At 36.4% G+C, this 23849-nt stretch overlaps 1 protein-coding gene across 2 annotated transcripts in view; it reads right to left on the bottom strand.

Annotated features, from left to right (window-relative positions):
• The window catches only part of SFMBT2 (Scm like with four mbt domains 2), a 90491-nt gene that overhangs the window by 31701 nt on the left and 34941 nt on the right, over nt 1–23849 (bottom strand). For both annotated transcript variants that reach the window (XM_053465410.1, XM_053465409.1), the window contains exons 3-6: nt 22319–22413; nt 19874–20114; nt 9695–9760; nt 1381–1469 (exon numbers count right to left, since the gene is read on the bottom strand). In XM_053465410.1, the coding sequence (XP_053321385.1) occupies nt 1381–1469; nt 9695–9760; nt 19874–20114; nt 22319–22413 (491 nt within the window). The remainder of the gene's footprint in view (nt 1–1380; nt 1470–9694; nt 9761–19873; nt 20115–22318; nt 22414–23849) is intronic.

Here is a 23849-nt window from a genome sequence, read left to right as displayed (position 1 = left end):
AATAACTTGACTGGATTCAATGCAGAGAGGTAAGTAATTGAAGAGCAATCCTACATAGATCGAAATGGTAAAAAGACATTAAAAAAAGTTTTAGTACCACTAAATGCACCTATGCCAATATAGTTCAATTACTTGAACATATGTATTCAAAAAAGAAAAAAGTAATTCATCTGTGTTATAAACTTGCATTACTTTCCAAAGATCACTTTTCACAGACTACTAACACAATGCAAACAACCATATATTACTGGTCTTGCTCAAAAAAGTATTAAAATGTCAGATATGAAATAAATACATTTTAAAAATAACATCCATGCTGATGGATTTTTTTTAACAGTAATATTATATTATTATTATTATTATTATTATTATTATTATAAAACATATATATGTCAGTATATCAGTATAAAACGTCATTTTTTATTGACTCTATCACCATCAAGAATTTCTGTTTACAGAATAGAATTACCAACTCTTTAATTACTGTGAAGGAGTGGACAGCTTTACATTTATTATCACAGTTAAACGCTGATGTTTAGTGTAAGGTCTAGGTCTAAGCAAAGCAATGTCCTGATCGTGTACTTAACAAGTAAAAGAAAAAAAAATGTACACATTAAAATCCTAAAGCAGAGGTGAAGAAACGAAACACAATGCAAGTACAATTAATTTCTCTTTAAGGATGCCTTTAATGGCGTAAAGTGACTCTTTTAATAAGAGTAATTCATGGTGCTCTGATGACCCCTTTTTAACACACGTTACAGGAGTAATTCAAACACCAGCGTAACCTGAAAACCAATTATTGTGGTGTTCACGGAACCTGCTATCTGTTTCCATGACAACCGACTGTCCTGCAGGTTGCACGCTCACTAACTCAAAGTTTCCATTCTTTTCAAAGGGTGCGTTATATCATCTCTTAACAATAGATTGATTCCGAAACCAGAGTAAACATAATTTATGGAGTCGTTTATGAACCATATGCAAACATAAGTCTTTAAACAGAGGATTTCCTTAGACACGAAAGAACCTCAAGAGCCTTCATTTTACCCTGGCCTCTTCTATCAAACCCAGGGGATTAGTACATTTTAAGTCCCAAATCTAAAAAAAGAGAATTTCAGCTGAAACCACTCATCTTTTTTGATTTCAACAGCTTTTTGGTTTTTATCAATATTCTTCATTTTTGTATTTTAACAGTAGAATACATTTATCTTTTTTTTTTTGTGCCGGTTCCAAGATTTTATTAGGCTACAAATAATGAATCAACCACCTTTTTGAGACATTTTCCGTTATCATACATTTTAAAATATTGTTATTTGTCACTACGAAAAGAACAAATAAAATCTTCAGTATAAGCAATAGTAAATACATAAAACAAATACATACTCCTTCAAGAAGTTTAGCAGGTGCCGTTCTGGAGCCAGTTAAGTCGTGGATAAGGAACTCTGCCCAGTCTGTCTGCTGTTCCTTTATTTCTGAGAAGAGAAACGCCATCTTAGTTATATATGTAATAAAACTACCTGTGTAATAGAGCAGATCTTGCCATATGCTTTAGCACCTTTACATTTTGAATAGAGAATGTTCTTTGAGGTTACTTGTTGCTTGTAACTTTTACATTTAAATTAGCTGCTTTGTTTTTACTGGTGTCTTCAGATAATGGATGGGGACGATGTGATATTAAATTATTATATTCAACTAGATGAACATAGTAGAATTTATGGTTTTTTTCTAACAAGATTCAGCCCTGCATAAATGTTAGGATGCAGAAGGAATCCCTGAAATTCCCCAGTCCTTGTTACAATGGCTTCTGTGTAACATAAAATAGTATTTTTAGCAATGGTATAGTTAAGGGCGTTATGTATTGCTCAAGGAAAGAGCCTGAGTAAAGCAAACCTGTTTGTGTCTGGCAACCCTTTTGGTGGCCGGGCATGCAGGCCATTGTGGTGTAAAAATAGCCACAACTATACTGTTTTCCTGGCCTGGGGTAAACCAGCTAAACCTTTCTAAATCAACAAATACATTTTCATGTATTTTATTGACAAGGAACAGAGGCAGATGATGATGATGTCATTGTCTTCAACCAACAAAGTGTAATATGCATACATGTATACATAAGTATTTTGAAATCAGATTTCCAGCAGAAGAAAAGCCTTTTGAGGTCCTGTGTTTGTGTACACAAACACAAATAATTTATCTTTTTTTTATATCACATATGTTCTACCTGTGTTTTGTACACTATATATGAACACACACTCCAGCACTCATTTACAGATTGATACACATTTTGCAAGCTGTTTACTAAAGGAGGGATCTGCAGGAGAGCTGCAGTTTCGACTTACTAACCTCAGTATGCATCATGAAGGGGCAACCACAGTGGGCTTTTCTCTAGAGAAGAAAAAGATTGGCCCTATCTAATTCATATCAAATTGCAAACGTCACCTAATCAACTGAACTATGCATTGTGCAGGGTCAGCTCAGCCCTTCCAGAATAATGTCACTGCAGTGGTATTTTTAGAAAGTCTAGCAAAGCCGCAACTCGAATGCATCTCCGTTTTAATGAAACAAACCCTAAAGTCTGGTTCATTGTCTTTGTAAAGTCTTCATTCATTTTATCATTCTCAAACCCCATATCATTTAAGCAGACACTATTTTCAGTAAATGAAACAGTAATATTGTATAAGTGATATAAGTAAGAAAGGAAAGAAAAAAGAACAAAAAAAGCTTTCCTTACAGACCCTGTCTGGTATAAGTATGGGATCTACAATAATGTCTCCTAAGATCATACAGCGAATATGTAATATGTATATTTTAATAATCAGACATTAGATTTGCGTCTCAAGGAGAACAGCACATGCTCAACAAAGAGGTTACTGTTCTCTCTTTTGACAGATTGTTTGATTACTTTAGCAGTGCAGTATATTTCACTTTCAGAAACATCCACTACTAGAGTTATACAGTAATGTGCAAAGTTTTTAGGCAGGTGTAAAAAAAAATGCTGTAAACGAAGAATGCTTTCAAAAATAGATTAATTGTTTATTTTGTAGCATTTAGCAAATTGCAAAGTGAGTGAACAGAAGGTTTTGTTCTGTGTTGTGCCAATGCTAAATGCTGAGCTGATGACACTGAAGGACATATTGTGAAGGCAAACAATCATGAAGTGCTGCACTGTTTACTTTGACTGTTTAATTAAAATAAGCAACCCAGAATTAACCCAAACATGATTTACTAACATTTGAATAAACAAAATATTGTTATTTTTATAAAGACACATCGCCTTTCCAATTGTTTGCTTTTCAGTAGGCTAAAGCATAGATATTTTTTACTCATGGCAATAAAAGAATACAAAGTTTTTGATGCAACGCAACAAAGTTTTACTTTACTTAGAGGTTAGTAGATAAGTGGAACAGCCTCCCAGCAAAAGTGGAATAGGTAAATACATTAACCTATATCCGGAATCTAAGACGAGATCAAGGACCGATCAAGGATTATATATGTCTTTTGAGCTGCACCTTGCAATATGTTTGCACTTTACAAATAGACAATATTATTGCACACTAAAGCATTAAGGAGGCAACAAAAGGGAAATCGAAAAAAAAACCAAAAACATTTGTATACTGGCTTTAAGTTTTATAGATCTAAAACTCTAGCTGCTTTTGCTATAATTCATCTGTACATAACGAAATTCCAAAGAAATGTTGGGTGCTTCAATTTCTAGCTCTGGGAATTAAGAGTTTATCGCCATTGATTGTGTGGATCTGTCTGACTAAGAAGTTAGCCTGGAAATCTTACGGTTTACAACTTAAAAAATACTAAATGGGTAAATTGTTTAAAGCTGTTATGGAGTCTGTTGAAGGTCTTTTTTTTGAGATAGCTTAGAAAACAGAAGGCTTTACTGTTACATTCTGTATTTACGCATGTTGCAAGAATGGAATAATCTTGGAATAAATCTTATGTATGACCCAGATTTTTGTTTGTTTGGCAAGAACAATCAAATATTACTGTACTATCTACCTAAGTGGCTGTTGTGATTGCCAGGTTAGCCAGGCATAGCACCATCCTATTTAAAGTTACCTCAGGCCTGAATGATCAGACTTTTCGTAAAGACATAGAATGCCATGAGGATGTTTAGTGGTTTACTTAGTACCCCTGAAGATACATACAGTATGTCCAAGGTCACAAAGGCTGTGTCTTCTACGGGGTTAGTAGAGTTTACTTAGTGCCCCTGAAGGTACATACAGTATGTCCAAGGTCACAAAGGCTGTGTCTTCTACGGGGTTAGTAGAGTTTACTTAGTGCCCCTGAAGGTCCATACAATATGTCCAAGGTCACAAAGGCTGTCTCTTCTACGGGGTTAGTAGAGTCTCACTAGATTAGCAGCGGGATGTATGAGTTCATGTATCCACTGAGTATTTCAAACTCACTGCTCACATTGGTTTGCTGATATTGCCTCTAAATACAACCTACACACTATCTTGTTTGAGGCAGTATGTTGTTTGGTTCATATTTCAAATTCTTCATTACACAGAGGTGTCCCATGATAAGGCCCATCTACAGCATGAGAATTTTTTATTAGATCCTGTGCCAAAATGGGATTTGGGGTTTACTTGAGGAACCCTTTTAAACACTAGAGTCTAATAATATAAAAATATGTACTTTTAAAGACCCTGTCCTTGGTGACCATCAAATCTGAGAATTGCAAACTCTTGCTATTCATGAACCTTATCCAGTACTTTTTCCAGACAAGTTCACTTATGGAGAAACATACCATTTTCCAGACCTAAATCTTCCAATCGGGTTAATTAAGGAAGTGAACTTTGTTACAATAAGTAAATTAAAGAACGTCTTAGTTAATGATTTAAAATTAAGGAACACACAGCTAAAATAACATTTATGACTATGGAACCCTGTACACAATAATCAGTAATGTAATGCTAACATAATTGTACATAAAGAGCTGACCTTGACACTTTAAAGCATTATAAGAGAAACCTATTTCTAAGGATTACTCACCCCATCAAACAATCTATGACTAAGCCAATGATTTTACTAAACATAACTAGAATTAAAAGGACACTTCCATCATCATATGCATTTGTATTGACTTTTGTATGCGCATGCATAGAGTGATTAATCACAATGTTCTTTTTACAATTATTCTACCTACCCCCATCTATTTATTTGCATTGCAACGGATGCATTCAGCTTAACTGGTATCTTCTCCAGTGCTGCCAAAGTTCCAGAGGGTCTAGTGAGACCACATCACATGCAAGTGTACAAAAAGATCTCATGGTGTTCAGTGTATGGTGACCACATCAGCCCTGCTTTCCAGGACATATTACATTTCTATGTATTGCTGACCAGCCCAGAAAGGAAGGGAACCAATTAGTCAGTTATACGTCAGCAATGTTTAAAAATATTATTTTTATGTGTGTCCTGAAAAACATGGCCGATGTGGTCACCCTAGTTCAGTGGCAGTGCTTTCCCTGTGCAAGCAGGACCAGTATGTTGCAGCTCTGGGGCCACAGCATTTTCACCAGGAAAGTCTCTTATTTTTTTTGTTTTCTTATGACAGCCTTTTTGAAAAAATATTTTCAAAATCATTATTTGATCGTGAGGCTGTATGAGGCATTAGACTGCCATCAACAACACCCCCCAAACAAAAGAGACAGATTGAATGATACATATTCATTCATACCCCAAAAACATGTAAAACAAGTAAAAATGTTTATGTAAGGGGTGTGCAAAGTGATAACACTCTTAAGAACAGTGTAGGCAAGTAGTAATCCAAGGGTTAACCATTAAGACCAGCGGTAGACAAAGGGTCATATAAACCAGTGTAAGCAATTTTCGCTGAGTTATTTAGTTAAGGATGGAGGACGCCAAAGATGCTGTAACCAAGCACAATCCATCAAATGCCACACACTGTTAAAGTGTCCTACCGTGCATTTGACTTCCTAGCCCTATCTATCTTATTTATTTTCATCCGTAGCTATGATGAAATTTTATTGAAATAATATCAATATTAGTTAAAAATAAAAACAAAGTTAACATAAGATATATAGAAATTGTTATGGTCTAATAACTGATATAAAATAGCTGACAACTTTTTTTTTTTAATTCTGTGAATAATTTAAGATCTTTCGATGACTCTTTCCTTAGGTCCTATATACCAAAATGTGTCAGCTGTCACAAAATTAAAAATAACAAAGCTTAATGCAAAACTATTAACATGAATTCTACTTTACCTCCAAAAAACAGCAGAAAACATTTTGTTTTATAATTATCTTGTTGTGATAGCTGATAAATCTTTATACGTTGTTTATTCTCAGGTTTGGAAACTGATCTGCTCACACCAGCTAAGCATTTGAAAACCACTTAAGGGTTATTAAGTACTAATGATGGGTTTGTTTTGCCATCGCTTGACTTATTTTCCCTGAGTCCTATTACTGACTTCTGGATGTGTTGGACACTAGTAATGTGACACACACAGTAAGCAAAAGTCAACACAATGTGACGGTGCAATATAAGGTGAAATAATACCTTTCCTTTGAGAAAATCTATAAGTTAATGAGTGATTTGAACATCACCGAACTAATATACCCCTTGTTCTTAATTACTGCAGTTGCAATTGCACCACAACTCTTTAAGTTACCATTTTATTTCATTTGCTATTTCTTTTTTTGTAAAAATAAAATAATAAATCCAACTACAGCTACCGTATATTATTAAATACATGCATGTGTCTTTCTTCTGGTCCTACTAAACAATTTGTAATATTTTGCAGAGTTTTGTGCTAAGGTGCTTTGTGTTCCTTACTAAGGGGAAAAAATAATTTCTAGAATAGAAATTCTGAACAAAACACAGACGATATGTAATCAAAATAGAGAAATAATAGAAACAAGACATAATGAGTGAATATGCCGTTGGCACAGATAAAAAGAGATCCGTAACTCCTCCATCATCAAAATGTCTTTATAATTTAACATCATAATAATAATGGGACTGCAAGGTTCTGTTTTCTAAATTTTTAAGAGGACATCATTTTTGAGGGAATGCTTAATTATCATGTGGGACAAAAGCAGACACTGGTATATTGTTGCCACAAGAGTGGAAAGCTTCTTAAATGTTACAGTTTTGTTGTGTGAATCAAATTTTCAATGAAAAATGTCAGATTCACCAAGGTTTATTTACTTAACACACTTAGACGCGTAATCAATATTTTACCTAAGGGGAACAGAACCTTTAATATTTCACTACAGGCCATATGAGAAGCAATGCCATTCATATATGCTTTCATATATATGTTAAAGGACAAAGTTAGAAGGATAACCGTATGGTTCACAGTGACTGCAGGTCAAAAGACTGTGCAGGGCCGGCCCTATAATGGGGCAGACTGGGGCAATTGCCCCAGGCGGCACTTTAGAAGGGGCGGCACTTTGCCGCCCCAAGCGCTTTTTTTTTTTTTTTTTTGAAGCGGAGGAGAGAGAGAGAGGGGCACCGAGTGGTTTTCGCTTACCCGCTCGGCGCCCCTCTCTCTCTCTCTCCTCTGCGGCGAGTCTCCCTGTTCGGTCCCGGTGCCGGCTTGTAATGCAGAGCGCCGGAAGTGACGTCAATTTCCGGCGCTCAGCATTACAAGCCAGCACCGTGGCAGAGCAGGGAGACTCGCCGCTGGACTGTTTAAAGGTAAGTACCGGGGGGGGGCGGGGGTAGATAATGGCGTCGGCGAAGTTTAAAATGCCGCCCCCCCCCGGCGTCGGCGGGGGGGGGGCGGCGTTTTAAACTTCGCCCCAGGCGGCGTTAAGTCTTCGGCCGGCCCTGAGACTGTGTGATCCCTGCTGTCATGCATGATAATAGTAATATGTAATAAGCTTATAGTAATATATTTTGGGGTGTTTTGGTCAACTCAATTTTACTTTAATTTAAAAAACAGTAAATCAAGGGTTAAGTGCTGAATGGGATACAGCAGTGAGGCTGTATAAATCACATTATAATTAAATATGCTGGGTGGTTCTGTGCACTGTATGAATTAAAGGTGTTAATATTCACAACTGTATTAATTACATTTGTTGCTAGGTATGATGCACTGTGTGAATTAAAGGCTTCTTTTTGGCATTTAGCAATGCATACATTTAAGAGATTAGATTGTTATTGTTAGAGTTGATTGTTATTTAGGAGTGCATTAATAAAATAAGTACAAAATAACTATAGAATAATTCTAGCCATGTGGAGACATCTACACATTACACAAGCTAAATGTAAATTGCAAAGTTGGAAGCATAGCATGGACCGAAATGCTGAAGGGGACATACCAAAAGATTTTGGACAATGCTACACTTCCAACTTTGTGGGAACAGTTTGGGGAAGGCCCTTTTCTATTCCAGCATGACTGTTCCCCAGTGCACAAAGCAAGGTCCATAAAGACATGGCCGGATGAGTTAGAACTTGACTGGTCCACACAAAGCACTGAACTTAGCCCCATCAAACACCTTTGGAATGAACCAGAGCAGAGGTTGCAAGCCAGGCCTTCTTATCCAACATCAGTGCCTGGCCTTGCAAATACTCTACTGGATGAAGGGGGTGAAAAATCCCACAGAACCAAAATCTTGTGGAAAGCCTTCGCAGAAGAGTGGAAGCTGTTATAGCTGCAACTACATGTTGATGTCTATGTATTTAGATTGCAATGTCATAAAAGTCCCTCTTGGTGTAATTATCAGGTGTCCCAATACTTTTGTCCATATAGTGTATCTACCAGCCTAGTGAAGACATACTTTATAACGACATCTGCCTGTAAATCTCTAATTTTTAAACCCTTGAAGTATTTTAATGTTTCTATCAAGGGCCATCTTGTGTTTTGATAATGAAGAAGAGAGTAAGGAAGAAGCTGCAAGTGAAGCGATCTATGAGACATGAAAGAATGCAGTGAGAAATGATGAGTGTGATGAATTAATTTGTCTCAAGGTTCTTCAATATTTTGTGCTTGGGGGCTACTTTTAAAATTAATTGGGTACCAAGGACAAACTCACAAGTGGGGTCAATTACAATAACCAAACAATAAAATACATACAAATAACACTCAAAGCAAGCCCCAAAAACAGGCATTTTTCAAGAGGCATGCTCTCTTTCACACTCTTTGTATAATTCCAAGGACCATGTTTAAGAGTCCTTGAAGGACAGGAGGTTGGGAACCACACTTCAAGTACTACTGTTTTAGTCTATAAATGCTTTATGATAATATGATTTTTTTGTATTGAGAGCCTGACATCCCTGATACTTGATAAATAGCTATTTGCTATTTGTTAGCATTAAAAATGTTACATTTACAGTTTATGTCTCTGTGTGCATAGTTAAATTACATACAAACTATATACAACTTTTCATATAATGACTTTGTTGCTGTTCACTCAATGTATATTACTGTGTGGCACATCATACCAAATTAAAAGGAGCCCACTGCCAAAATGAATCTCCAAAAAAAAGTTAAAAAATACATAATGATAAAAATATTTTTTTTTTAGAAAGTAATTTTAAAGCAGATTCAGCAAACAGCTTTTAGGATCGGAGTGGCCATTTCATACAAGAATTTTTTGATTGCGATAGCGGAAGGGGAAGCTATAATAAGGGGCTGTTGACATGCATAAAAATAACAAGTATCTACAATCTACATACTCCACATGTGCATAGCCTTTGTTGCAGTACTCACCTTTGTCTGCTGCATTTGAAACATGGAAGTGCTGTTGCCTCTGGAACACAATGGCACCTACTGTTGCTAAAAAGAGAAAATGCCAGATTTCAAAATATGCCGTCACACCTGGCTATGCATGTTATAGAAGCGGATACCAAAACACTCTCTTCTCTAAATCCATGTCGAATGCTAGGCAGACATAAAAGGAAACGCACAAGACTGTATGCCAAATTACTCAGAATTGTTCTTAGAATAGTATTTTTAAGTATTTAGACATACAAAATGCATTAATAGTTACTGTATTGCAGCATATGATACCATTTAATGACTAATCTTCAATCATAATGTCCAATTATAGTATGTGACAGCATGGACTGGCCCATCTGGTCTGCCCACTTCGGTTACCTTCTACATATTTTACTTTTTCTTTAAATCCAGGAATCCTGGACTTCCTTTGCTATATTAGCCTTTATCACTTCAGTCTATTCTGGGTAGGTACTGCCTTTTCTGTAAAATACACATTTCCCTCGTGATCCTACAACCTCCAACAAAGTAAATTGGGGCTAAAATGGCCTTTCACACTCACAGTGTAGCAAATAAGCCCAAGAATAATGTTTCTTTGCATCTAAAATCGCACACGTGGATATTAAATTAAAATAATTAGCTTTAGAAGAGACCATTGCCACTTTCTATACAGTAAGATTTTCTGTTGCTGTCTGTAAAATTTAACTCACAACACAAATATTTCATTTGGAATCCCAAATGAATATTGTTGTTTTCCATTGATATGATTTTCTTATTCTGTGAGCCAATCCTTTGGCATTGCACCAGCCAAAACAGGAATTCATTGAATTTGAGATAAAGCACTACAACATTCATAAATGAGCATTTAGTGAAAATCCCAAACTTTAATAACGGCCCTTTAAGATCCAGAGATGTGTTGTGGTTCAGGTGCACGATATGGCCAGTGGTTCAGTTGTAATTGAATTCTTTTATGACAGAAGCAATAATTTTCCTGCTGGAAGCCAAGTAATACAAAATGTTGCAACTGTCAAGAATAGGTCTCTCTATAATCACTTCATTTGACTTTAACAGTAACCTTATTTCAAGTCAACATGACATCTTTGCAGCTCTATGGCAATCATGTTGTCATTTCTACTGAGCTTCAGAAGATCACATAATATGCTTACAGATATACACAATGGTTTTGTAAATGTTACCATTAATTACACGTTACATGACTAATAAAATTGTCTGGTTCTTGTTGATATGAAGACCATTTTGTTTTGAGTGGTCATTAGTGATTTGTAAAAATGAAGTTTGTCGATGATAATTAATCATTGATGCCTGCATTTTGGGAATCTACAAAACGTACTGTCAAGTAGCATTTGTGTATACATTCTTAAAAAAATCTTTGTATACTGAAAGTGGATGACTTCCAACCTCATTATAGCGTAGAGGGAAGGATGACCCATTAAGAGTCTTAAGATGAGCATTTTAAGCAACAAAATATGCTTTAAACACTTGCATAGTATTTTGTTAAATGCATGTCAATTAGTTGGCAGGAGAGGCTAAAACTAAAATGTGAGGACTGTAAAAGATTTAATAAAAACTTGGAAGTGTAAACTCAAACAGAGGTGGGAAGAAGCAATGGGACTGACAACGAGAAGTTGAGGGACAGACAATAAACAAAGTATCACATGGTGCACATAGCTTGTCTATTTTTCCTATCTGCTGTTCTACGTTAAACCTTACTTGGTCTTAGGCTTACTCTTGTCTTATGTCTATCTCATGAAAGCTGGGAGGCAAATACACCTATCCATCTCACGCTCAATAAAGGCAACAGTAAATAGGGAATAAAATAATAGGGCTTTGTGAGAAATCAGATGCATAAAGCCCTGTCCATTGCAGATTCAGCTTTTACCTTTGAGCCCTCCCCAGCTTGGACACACTGTATGGATGTTTTGATTATTTTATAATTTTTGTTTATAGAGCTCTATTGATTAAAACATTTGCACTATGTACATAAAACATAAAATGATCTGTACATGTGCGCTGCAGATAAATGTAAAGATGAAGAGAGAAGTAATTGTTGACCTTGCACTTTTTCTCACTGATAAGTTGCAGTAGTTTCCTTTGTGCCACACAGAAAATTGCAGTATAGCAATTAAAGTCACATTATTATGACTGTACAAGCCCCGGGGTGGTATATATATACATATATATATATATATATATATATATATATATATATATGACTTATATTCTAAACATCACCAGCTGCACAGTAAAATATTTTTTTTTTTTTTTAAAACTTGATTTTCTGTATACCATACTACTAAAATTGGAATCTTAAAACATATTTAATCTACATTTTCATGGACTAGGGCTGACATCAGGGTTTTATTTATTGTAATGATCAAATTATCACGAAAGGCAATAATGTCATGTGAAAAACCAATACTACTTCATATTAGTCCATGTAGTTTAATAATAAACTATGTCTATCAAAGCTGGCATTGGGCAGTTTGGCTGAGAAGCAAAACCATTGACAATAATTAAATAAACATCATAAAGAACTGTTGAAAATGGTAAATTATTTCCTTCAAGGGGCAGTCACATAAAGTCTCTCTCTGTAATTTCAGCACCTAACCTGGGGTAGAACGGTTCAAACTGCAACAAATTATACCAAATGAAATCCTTGCTGAAAATGTTCCGTTTCCACATAGCATTTTGTTGTGTTATATTTGGGCCACATAATCCTAGTTTAAAGGCACGACTACTATGGAGGATCATTGCCCGTAGCTAACAATCAACATTTTCAGATGCTTTTCTCTCCTTCAGTTTATCTTTAGCGATGTCTACCCTCTGAGGCTCAGCACTGCACATGAAATCACTTTTTAAGAATATGACAGAGTACGGTCTACTTCTTCGCTGAACTGCACTGGCTTCAGGCAATCAAGCAATGACTATCTTCTGTTGTAGCAATCAACACAATGTTTTGATACTTGACTGGCGTTTCTTTATCTTGTTTGCAGAATCTTCAACAGAAACAGCTTCTATCTATATACAAAATCATAAAAGCAAGATACAGAAATGTCTGTAGTCACCCAATGAGCAACGCTGGATGATTTTATGATTGCATATATTCTAGTAACTAGTTGTGTTGTGTTAAAAAAAAATCTATTTGTTCCAATAAGGCTGCCATTGTTGGCAGTCAAGTTATATTTTGGGTGACTTTCTCTACATAATCAGATCACCCTTGAAAAAAATTAATCTCACCGAAACATTTGGGGATCTCCACAATATGGCTCCCTCTACGCAGTCTAATGCCATGTAGACTTTCATTAGTTGGAACGTTCACCTAGAAGATTAGCCATTCTAGTGTGTTTACCGCATGATAAAGATTGAGGGTGTTTGTCTAGTATATTGGACTAAGATAACAGAGCTCGAATTAGCATATGGCTAATAGACAGCTGCCTGAAAACATTATAAAACGCAAAAGCCGTTTCAAAAAACATCTTATTTTTAATCTAACTATATAAATATTTGGTGGGAGTTCCTCCTTTTTTATCAACCATGTAAAACAATTGTGTCTAGTCTAGCAGAAGAGAAAAGTGTCGAGCGAATAATATATTTGGTTTATTTTCTTGAATGAAATTAGAGGTAAAGAATGTTGCAATTAATTTGGAAATGCATAAATATATACATATAATGTTTCATATGTACATTTAAAACAGTATAGCCATTGCTGTTTTCAAACAGTAATGAATATACTGCTTCTACGGGAAATAATAAAGGTAGATTCTAAAACGTTCAGAAAATACAGCAACAAGTAACTTCCTGCTTTGTATGAAATATACAGTCTAGCAATATGAATGAAGAAAACACAACTGTAGTCACAGGCGTTACTGTTATGTAGTGATTTCCCGGCACTGAAAAGTCCCACGTATTTCTGAAAGCAATTCGAGTGCCAAATGCTGTATGTACAGCGTTCTGCAGGGACTTTCCATTGCGGTTGCTCCACATTTAAAGCTTTTTCCCTTGATTCGCTCCTTATACGTATGGCTCACCGTAACTGTTTCCCAAAAGTAACAGCGAATTACAAGTAAAAAGGATTACTAATTGCACCATTAGGGTAACGGCAATGAAACTCTGTATTTGTGCTGAATAGACACAAAGAGGGGGGTGCATAAAACAAAAGCGATGCTACTTGCCAGATTCAAACGTGTAAAGGCAGCTATGCTACGTTCATGCATTTGCATCGAAGTTACGATACTGCCAAGTAAGACGTCCAGGTGTTTTTGAGTCAAAACTTTACAGAAACTCAGGCTTGCAGTTTCATTAGAAATCACACCTAAAGCTCTTACAAATGTTTCCCTGGGGTTTCTGTAGGATATTCATCAGCTTTAAAAGACTTATGAATTCCATTTACTAAATTAATGTCGCGGTGAAATTTGTTTACTGCAAAATCTTAAGCGCAATACCCAACAATGTAGATATGTATACTAAGTGCAAACTGTGTCCAAATTCAAGTTAATATGTACATACACTGGTGTAACTACAGGGTTTGTTTCTCCTTGTACCGATTTAAAATAGTTTAGAAACAGCCCTTCTGACCCGGAAGGGGCAAAGAAGGCACAGACAAGTTGTTTGGGGGCAATGATGGCACATACCATCTGTTGGGGAGAGCCCTGGACAATTTGGGCTCTGTGATCACTAGTAATACCCCTATGTACATATGTATGATATGGACCTGATGTCTAAGTGTCCTGTAGTAACAGACAAATAATTTATATGGTAAATTATATAGCGTATCAATTTTGTATGTGTATGTAGCCAAGCAATAATACCTCTAATTCTATAATACTTTCAGCACATCTCATGTAGCATAACACTTTCAGCTTATTGTTAGGTATTTGTTGGTCATTAGGTACATGTTTCCCTATGTAGGTCTAAGCTCTACATAAACATGAATTCAATTAGCTCACCTCCCTTTGATTAACCAAAGTATGCATGATAAAATGATTATTGCAGTATTTAATGATCTTTCAACCATAATCTTTGAGGTTGGGGGCTCAAATCAACTAGGATTAAAATTATTTTAATTCATTTTCTGTATGCTCTGCCACACTGCATTCAAAAGTCTTGCAATTTTATTATTTCTCCTCTCTATCCTCAATTTACAAAACATTCTTAGCGTGCAAGAATAAGGTGCTGCTCCTTCTCAAAACAAAGATTACATTGTAGGTAGGATTTGGCTATACTGAAGTAATATTTTATAAAGAGCGATATTTTCAAACATTATACATATTATCCATAGATCCAAACTACACAATTTTCCAGCATTCATTAATATGTAATGGTTGCATTAGAAAATAATATCTATATCTATAATTATAAATGATATGGTTGGTGAATTCCATTTAATTGGTTTAGTATTCTAACTAATACATGAAACCATTGACATTGGTTATACATTTTATACATTATATGGTCGTTGATCCAATTATTTCTCAATGCCTCAGCTAAGTAAAAGGAAGTTGTACACCCGTGTAAACATAAAGACAAACATATATGCGCAATAAAAAAATCACAATAAAAAAAATAAATAGAACTTATTAAAAAATAAATTATTTAATCTAAAATTGGCCGCTTATTATGCTTCAGTTACCGCATTTGTTCGATTATAAGATGACCCTAATTATAAGACCACCCCCCAAAATCTGAATATTAATTTAGGAAAAAAAGAAAAAGCCTGAATATAAGATGACCCTATAGGAAAAAAGTTTTACCAGTAAATGTTAATTCATGTAAGCTATGTGAACAATTTTTTTTAAATAAAAGCTATGATTGAGAAAAATATTTTTTTTGTTTTTATTTTCCAACCTACCCCCCAGTTATGCACATCTGCCCCCAGGCTTGCCACTCTGCCCAAGAAATGCCTTATACCCCCTATATGCCACTGTGCCCCATGATATGCATTTTAACCCTCTAAATGCCACTGTGCCCCATGATATGCCTTTTAACCCTCTATATGCCACTGTGCCCCATGATATGCCTTTTGACCCCCTATGTGTCCAGAAATGCCTTATACCCTTATATACGATGGATGTAGACAACCCTCGCTGCTAACGGCACCTCCTTCCGGCTGCAGCAGAAGTTGCCTACGTGAATCGCGTAGGCGTCTACCCGCTGCCCCGACTACACACCAGACGCACCAGTAAGTTTTTTTGGGGGGAGGTGTTAAATGGGGGGCATAAGACAGGAAGATCCAGGTCCCGTGCAGTGCTGCGGGGGATCTGGATCTTAGTCTCATTGTCAGACCTATTTGAGGTATGGTTATTTGACATTTGATTATTAGATTGTGTTCATACTACAAGATCAGTTTTTTTATGTAAATATTTCCTGTTAGGTTCATTGCAACAATAAGACAAACATTTCACATTCACATATGAATATTATATATAGTAGTTATCTATAAAAAAATAATTCTGGGGCACCATTTAAGAATTTTTAAATTAGCACCTAATGAACTAATATTGCTGACTGCTTTTCAGACTTTGCGCTGGAATTTTTTTATATGGAATGCCTGTCCCTCATAATATGAATTACCAAGAAGACTGAAACGTTTTTAAGTATGAGTGCCCTCTCAGCTCACAAACACATCCAATTTCGCACTCAAAAAGACATCGCAACAGGACTGTTTTTCAGGGTTACTGTTCATTTATTCCTAAGGGAAATACAATTAGATAGCTGATGGTAGTTGTTGTTTGTTCTCTGTTGCTGATTCAGATCCCATAGAAGTGCATGACAGTGAACTATTTCTTATCATACAAGTCCCAAAAGAATTTCCTGCTTAAAAAAAATGAAAAAGGAGGAAGTAATTAAAAGTATGTTGGGTAGTCAACTTCAGAAGAAAAAAAAGAAAGAATTCGTTGACATTCAAATGTGGGTTTTTCGTAAAAGATAATATCTTGTATTTCCTTTAACTGCTCTAGGCATAAAGAAAAAATGTACATATTGTGGAGTGTCAAAAACCTTCAAAGCCTCTGAAGTTATGTATTCATAGCTGACTTTTCTAAATTACTCGCTGTTTTGCTTTATAAAGTACCATTGATATATATATATTGCATTTCAGTGCTCTTATGATGTAAATATGAACAATGCTAAAGAAGAAGTTTTCTACCATTAACTAGGAAACTCATTTGTAAATTCACAACCTTTCATTCCATTTATTCTGCCTAGGTTATTTGATATAAGCTGTCACTTCCATTATTCTTCATTTGTTATTTCAAATGATTGATTTTTGCGTCTCAGACAGGCATGTGTAAGGGGTGTGGCGTGTGGGCACAAGAGCTTGTATAGCTGTATAGCCCTTCTTAAATTGACAGACACCGTTTTGCGTTTCCCACCTCTTTTCAACCCAAGAGGCAAGGTTTTACTGGATGGCTATTTTAATGTTCAGAAGGCATCAGAGAACTGCCTGTGATAGTGCTTTGTGGCTCCAGATTGTGTTGCTTACTCAGTGTTTTCTTTTTGGCCTGACCTCGGCTATTTTCCAGACAACAAATTCTTCAGCTCTCCCGGTTTTGACCTCGGCTACCGTCCTGATCATGAATATGTGTGCATCTCCCGGTCCTGACCTCGGCTATCGTCCTGACAACGAATATGTCTGCTCTCCTGGTCTTGACCTCGGCTATTGTCCTGACAGCGAATACATCAGCTCTCCAGGTTTTGACCAAGACTATTGTCCTGACCACAAACACGTCTGCTCTCCAGGTTTTGACCTTGGCTATCATCCTGACAAAAAAATACTTCTGCTCTCTGACCTCTGACTTGTTCACCACCAGTATACATGTCTTGTCCACCCCTTGACCTACCACCTTGGCACCCCTGGTATTTGCCGCCTACAGTTTATGTACCGCCTGGTTAGGCACCTCTTTATGGCCCGAGGATTATACAGGAGAACCCAGGTCACAAGCTGCTCTTTGTTGTCCAGGATCTGACCAAATCTAAGTTCCTCCAGCAACAGAAGGCCAATACCCTACAGACTGGCTATCTGCATTTTTCCACCAGCTTCTGCTACTGCAAGTTGTCTGTGACAATTTTGTTTCATTTGTTGCACCTGTAATTCCTGTCAGAGACAATTCATTCAATATGTGTTCTATGGGGTTAAGATCTTGGCTCTGTCTAGGGCACACAGGTTCCTCCACATCAAACTTGTAAAACCAAGCTGGAACATGAAAGGGCCTGGTTGGAAACATACAGTTGTCTAAAATGCCTTAGCATTGACATTATTGTTCACTGGGAATAAGGGCTCTAGCCCAATTCCTAAAAAACAGCCCTAGACCAAACTTTTCAGTAGGCAGTATGCGTTCCAGTAGTTAGTGTTATCCTGGCATCAACTAAGCTCAGATTCTTTAATTAGACTGCCAGATAGTCAAGCGTGATTCATTTTTCCAGATAACACGTTTACACTGAGTCTAGTGGCAATGTGCGTTACATCGCTACAGCTGAAACTTGGCATTGCGCAGTGATCTTTGGCTTGTGTGCCGCTGCTCAGCCAAGGAAGCCCATTAAATGAAGCTCCAGACACACAGTGCTTATGCTGATCTTTCTTCAAGAGGCAGTTTGAAAAATCTGTATTTGATGCAGGTGATATTTGCATGCTACGTGCTTCTGCACTCATCAGCCCCTCTCTGTGAGTGTGTGTGATCTACTACGTCACAGCTGAGCTGTTGTTAATCCCAGGTGCTTCCACTTCATAATAATAACACTTAGAAAGGGCCGGGGCAGATCTAGCAGGGTAGACATTTCACCAGCTGGTTTGTGGCACAGATGGCATCCTATGCAATGCTTAAAGCAACTGAACTCTTCAGTATGACCCATTCTTCTGCCAGTGTTTGTCTGTGATGATGACATGTCAATGTGCTTGATTTTATACACCTGTTTGCAATAGGTGTGGCCAAAATACCTAAACTTAATAATTAGGAGGGGTTACCAGTTGCTGACCATGAATTACTTACTTATTGGTTGTTGTTTATGTAGGTCACTAAGCTAGGGCCAATCTGGCTTTTCTAAACCAGCCTAAGTCAGGCTTTATTTGCTCAATGGATACTTCAAAACAAACATCCTTCAAGACAGGCAAGAACCCAAAATGCATGGCCAAATCCTCTATTTTGAAGGTGAATGCAGTTGTCAACAGAACAACAGGATTTTAGTCAAGTAGGCTAAAACTGTATATGTAAACTCATTTTCATGTAGGGGACACTAGCAGATATTTTTTTTCCGGCTGTTATTGACAACAATTCTCTTAAAGTCAATAATTATGGGACGGGAGTTTTCAACAATAGCTGAGTAGTTACCTACTCGGGAAGGGAAGTGACTGTGATCAAAGGGCATTCTTGTCTTGTTAGTTAGTATATAGAAAACATGGCATACCTATGGTAGGGTTGGGGATTTACTTCTACTGAATCCGCCTTAATTGTTGGCTAGTCTATTTGGGTATAGGTTCTCACAGAAGCCTCCGTGCCTTGGGCTCCTGGAGAGTCCTGGTGACCAGCCTCATACCTACAGACTATGAGCTCCTCCTTGGAAGGGGTTCTGTTTTTGGGGAGGTGGGTACAAGGGTTCTACTTCTTCCCCCTGGTATAGATTGCCATGTTTCCCCAATAATCAGAGACTCTAAAGACTGTGGAACTCTGACACAGATTTGGGGCACCTGCATTTTGCAAGGGGATTTTATGTGAGGTGTGTTACTCTCTGAGGATATAACAGGACAGAGACGTCTATGGCCAATATTTGCACCAAGATCTGATATCCAGCCGGATTCAGCCAGAGGTCACGGAACTGCCCATGTTTACCATCTTCCCCACAGACTACAATAGCGACCCTCTAGTGGTCTGAAGTGGGCCGAGTGCAAATACCGAGCCCTGTTCGAAGGAGGGCCTGATGAAGAACTATGTGTGGTTTGCTGTGACTATTGTATATAAATACTGGTTTGTTTATTTTTATGAAGATGAATGGAGTATGGCATCCACTCAATCCATTAGGATCCTAGTATGTATTCTTTTTTTTTGGACGCCATATTTTGTTTACATTATTCATGTGGGTGAGAACTATGATGCTTTTTATATTGTTAAGTTTTTCCTTATGCATATATTTTTAATAAAACATTATGCTTCTTGAACTTACCATCAGGAGGCCTGAGGACTTTATTGTTCTGTGTACACCAGCCCACCGGATGCAGGTCAGCTGTCATGACATCGCACCAGAAATCTGCTTTACGGTCCTCTCCATAGCCACAGTAGCGCAGTAGAAGTAACTGTCCACATGTGGTAATGATAGTAGCTACCCAGTATGTATCAGGATTATTCTTATTTGCCACTTCCAGTTTCATCCCAGGCTGGAAACTACTCTGAAGACTGACTTCCACCTTACAGAAAAATAAGCAGAAAATATTAGGAACACAGTCGTAAATTACATTTGAACCGCATAATCTCGGGCAGCCCCACCACCCTTCATGGCTGGCTTCCCAAATATAATAAAAAGGCATTATGCACATTTAAGAAATAGAGCGCTGGGATATGATGTCATTTCCCAGTACCTTGTATCTTAAATGTGAGCAGCACCTTTTAATGATGTCTATAGAAGGCTGTGCTGAGCCGGTACAGCATCCATAGTGTCAAAAGGCCGGTTGAGGAGGTCAAAGCTCTCTCCTGCCACTGGCCCATTGCGCAGCGGGATACCGGGATATCGAGTCGGCCTAGGCCAGGATACCTCACCGCTAATATGCTCTCATGTATAATATACATGCTTAAGAAAATTCTCAGGAAAACAGTAAATGCTTTAGAAATGGAAAACATATAATACCAGAATTGTATAAATTGATTTGTAAATATATTTATTACAAAGCAATATAGATAGATAGATAGATAGATAGATAGATAGATAGATAGATAGATAGATAGATAGATATACACGGTATATATATATATACACAGATATATATATATATATATATGTATATATATATATATATATATATATATATATATATATATATAGATTTCTTATTGTACATTTTATTTAAAAAATATTATTCAAAGGTGCTGTTCCAAAGCATTAATCACACTCACATAGGTAAAGAAGCAACACAGAAACATAGAAAAGCAACACAGAAACTTTTAAGAAGCCTTTTCAGTTTCTATGACAACAACTTATCAGTGCCTGCTTTTATATTACATAACAATTAATTGTTCCCAGCCAAACTATGAACTGGGTCAAAACTTTACATGGTTAAAGAATTGTTTGTTGAAAAGATCTGAGCAGTCAACAATACTATGAATGATATTTGTAACAATGCATTTAGTTAAAAAAGTGTTACATTTAGTAGGGTAAGCGGAACAGCCCACTTAGGTATGTTATGAGTTGGCATGTGAGGAAAATGGGAAAATAACCTGAAAATACATGTTCTAAGAAATGAGGTAGTTTGAACTGAAAGGAGAAACAAATGAGAGGAAAATTAAATGAGGATATGAAAATAGGAGAACTGAAAATGTTATCATTTTGATCTTGGTACTCCACACATGTGCATATAATCTGTTTGTCTGAGTTCATTAATTTGATCTAGTATCAATTAAAGAGACAGTATAAAACCCAAGTCACCATTGACAAAAATGGTACTTTATTATGCATTTTCAAAAAATAATTTAAAGAATGAAAGATAAAAAAAGGGTTATCTTGTTCTGAAAGGGTTAACTTCTTCTGAAACCTAAATTAATGAAGCCACCTGATAAAAGGCTGTTTTAGCATCACGATGACTGTCCCTCTTTGGCCATTAGGAGTGGAAGGGGCTGTGGCATTAGTTTTCTTTGAATTTTACATAAAAATTATTTTAAGCATGAAGTGTTTAAAAGAAATGTGAATGCATTTCAGGACAGTAATGAAAAGTAGAGCAACGCTGGTCTAACTACTCAGAAGATCAAGGCTAATTTGATTTTCAAGATAGCCCGTTTCTGTCTAGCATTAGAAATGTATACTTAGTTCATGGAATAATCTGCTCTTAATCTGACATTCATACAACTAGCCCAGTTTCTTTTAATCTAGTCATTGCTGAATATTTGTTTATCTGTCAGATCTTCGATTGTTGCTCTTCTTTTGAGAGGTCTGCTCCTCTCTGCTGTAGTTCCATGCATCAAACAAACAAAAAACAAATGCAATACAGCTTTTATAAAAAAAAAAAAATATCAATATGCTTATAATGTGCACATATTACTTATGATATTTGCAGAATTACTTTGTATCACGCCACTGGCAATTCATTAAGTAGCAAATGCAGCATAAAATCTAGAGCAAATTCGGTAAAGATTATATATTTATTGGGGAGCTGAAGTATAAGGGATTGCACGCTTTTAAACTATGGAAAGCTATCTAGGTCACTTCATCAGGCATATTCTATAACAACCATGAAGAAGAAACCTTACTTAAGTTAGCCAATAAGTATATATATCTAACATGGTCCAACAAAAAAATCTAAACAAAGACAACATAACGGAAACACACATTGTTTTTCTAGCTAGCAGCTCATATGATAGTATGTTGCGAGGTTTCATGAAACAAAGTTACATCAATACGTACATGTTTAAAAGATGTATGCGGAGCCGCACTTGAAGATGTTTCCTCTAGATATTCATCCCAGTTAAAATCTGCATCTTCAATACTGGATCCGTCGTCTATCGAAACAGGAACAATAAAAATCAGAGCAATCAACATCGTCACTGCGCTCCCCATCCTAGTTGACATCATAGCCAACTCAAAGACAATGTCTGGCAAGTTTAAATCAGACTCGTAATAAACATACATATACACAAACCTCCTGCTGAAATAAAATGTTTATTGGGCAGAAGATCACAGCCTTTCATCACTAAGTGGATAATTACATTTGTATTAGCTCTACATTTGTATCGGTGAAAAACCATTGCGGGACAGATTAACAGGGGATCAATGGCTGGCTAAAACCACTATAGCTACTGCGCGTGTGATCAAGTAACTTGTAAATGCGTAACGTATGCGTGTTCAGGCAGGTCCACAATTACTGAGCACAAAGGTCTCTACACAATAAAATAGAAAAAAAAAACATAAAGGTTCTAGGCTAGACAAGGCACCCAGATAAATGGAAATGACTAGAGCATAAATAGAGATAAACATTTGGGTTTACTATTAGCTCACACTCAACTACCTCCACTGGCCCACAAGAAAAAATACAAGCCATTCTTATGAGGAATCCAGAGTAAATGAAATCAAGAGTCCTCGAACCAGTACTGATTAAGTAATAATTATACCACACTTACAATCTGCGCTTATAGCTACTATGGTACAGAAAAGGACTAATTTCCAGGTGGTACTAAACACATTCTCCTTCTCTAGGCAAGATCATAGTAAGGTAGTGATTTATTAAGGTATAAAAAAAAATATTATTCCAGAGAACTGCTTTCCATTGATAAACTTTAAGCCGCTTAGCATTTGTTCGATCACAAGATCGTTCATGTTACTTTCATCATCTATCGGAGATTCTCTTTCACTGAGAATAAAGGATTCTGTTCAGAATAATTGATTCCATTTAAAATACAATCATTCAATTTTCCTTTTTGTGTGATTATAACGTAATACAATTTGTGATTGGAGATAATATTGCAAGCAAGTGAACACTAATTGTTTCTACAAAGTCTAATTCAGGTCCAGAAATAACTCCATTATAGTTTAATTATGTATCATAGATAACATTTCATCAACATTTCTATTACTTTATCTGATGAAATGATAACTACAGTACATTTCTTTTTATAATTCAGATTGCCTTTGTCATTAATAGTACATTTATGCTAATATTTGCATTTACATAGTAATGTTTTTTTAAAGTAGTCATATCTGCAGAAACACACAAAAGTTTATTTTGTTTTAATCGTACTAGGATACTCGTTCATATTTAAGGGTTGGTTTGATTTCCATTGAAAATCTTGATCTCTGTAATACAATTGGAGACCATTTTTGAATGGAATAGTGTAAGAATATGGAATAGATGTATTCCTGCTCCCCTAACGAAAAAACCTGAACAGTAATAACAACTTGTATTCTATTTTTCAGACTAGGCCATCAATACATTCAGGGC

The sequence above is a fragment of the Spea bombifrons genome, chromosome 4, assembly GCF_027358695.1.
Source record: "Spea bombifrons isolate aSpeBom1 chromosome 4, aSpeBom1.2.pri, whole genome shotgun sequence".
Classification (NCBI taxonomy): Eukaryota; Metazoa; Chordata; class Amphibia; order Anura; family Pelobatidae; genus Spea; species Spea bombifrons.
The sequence above is the reverse complement of the archived record's forward strand: the minus strand, read 5'-3'. Positions and strand labels throughout refer to the sequence as shown.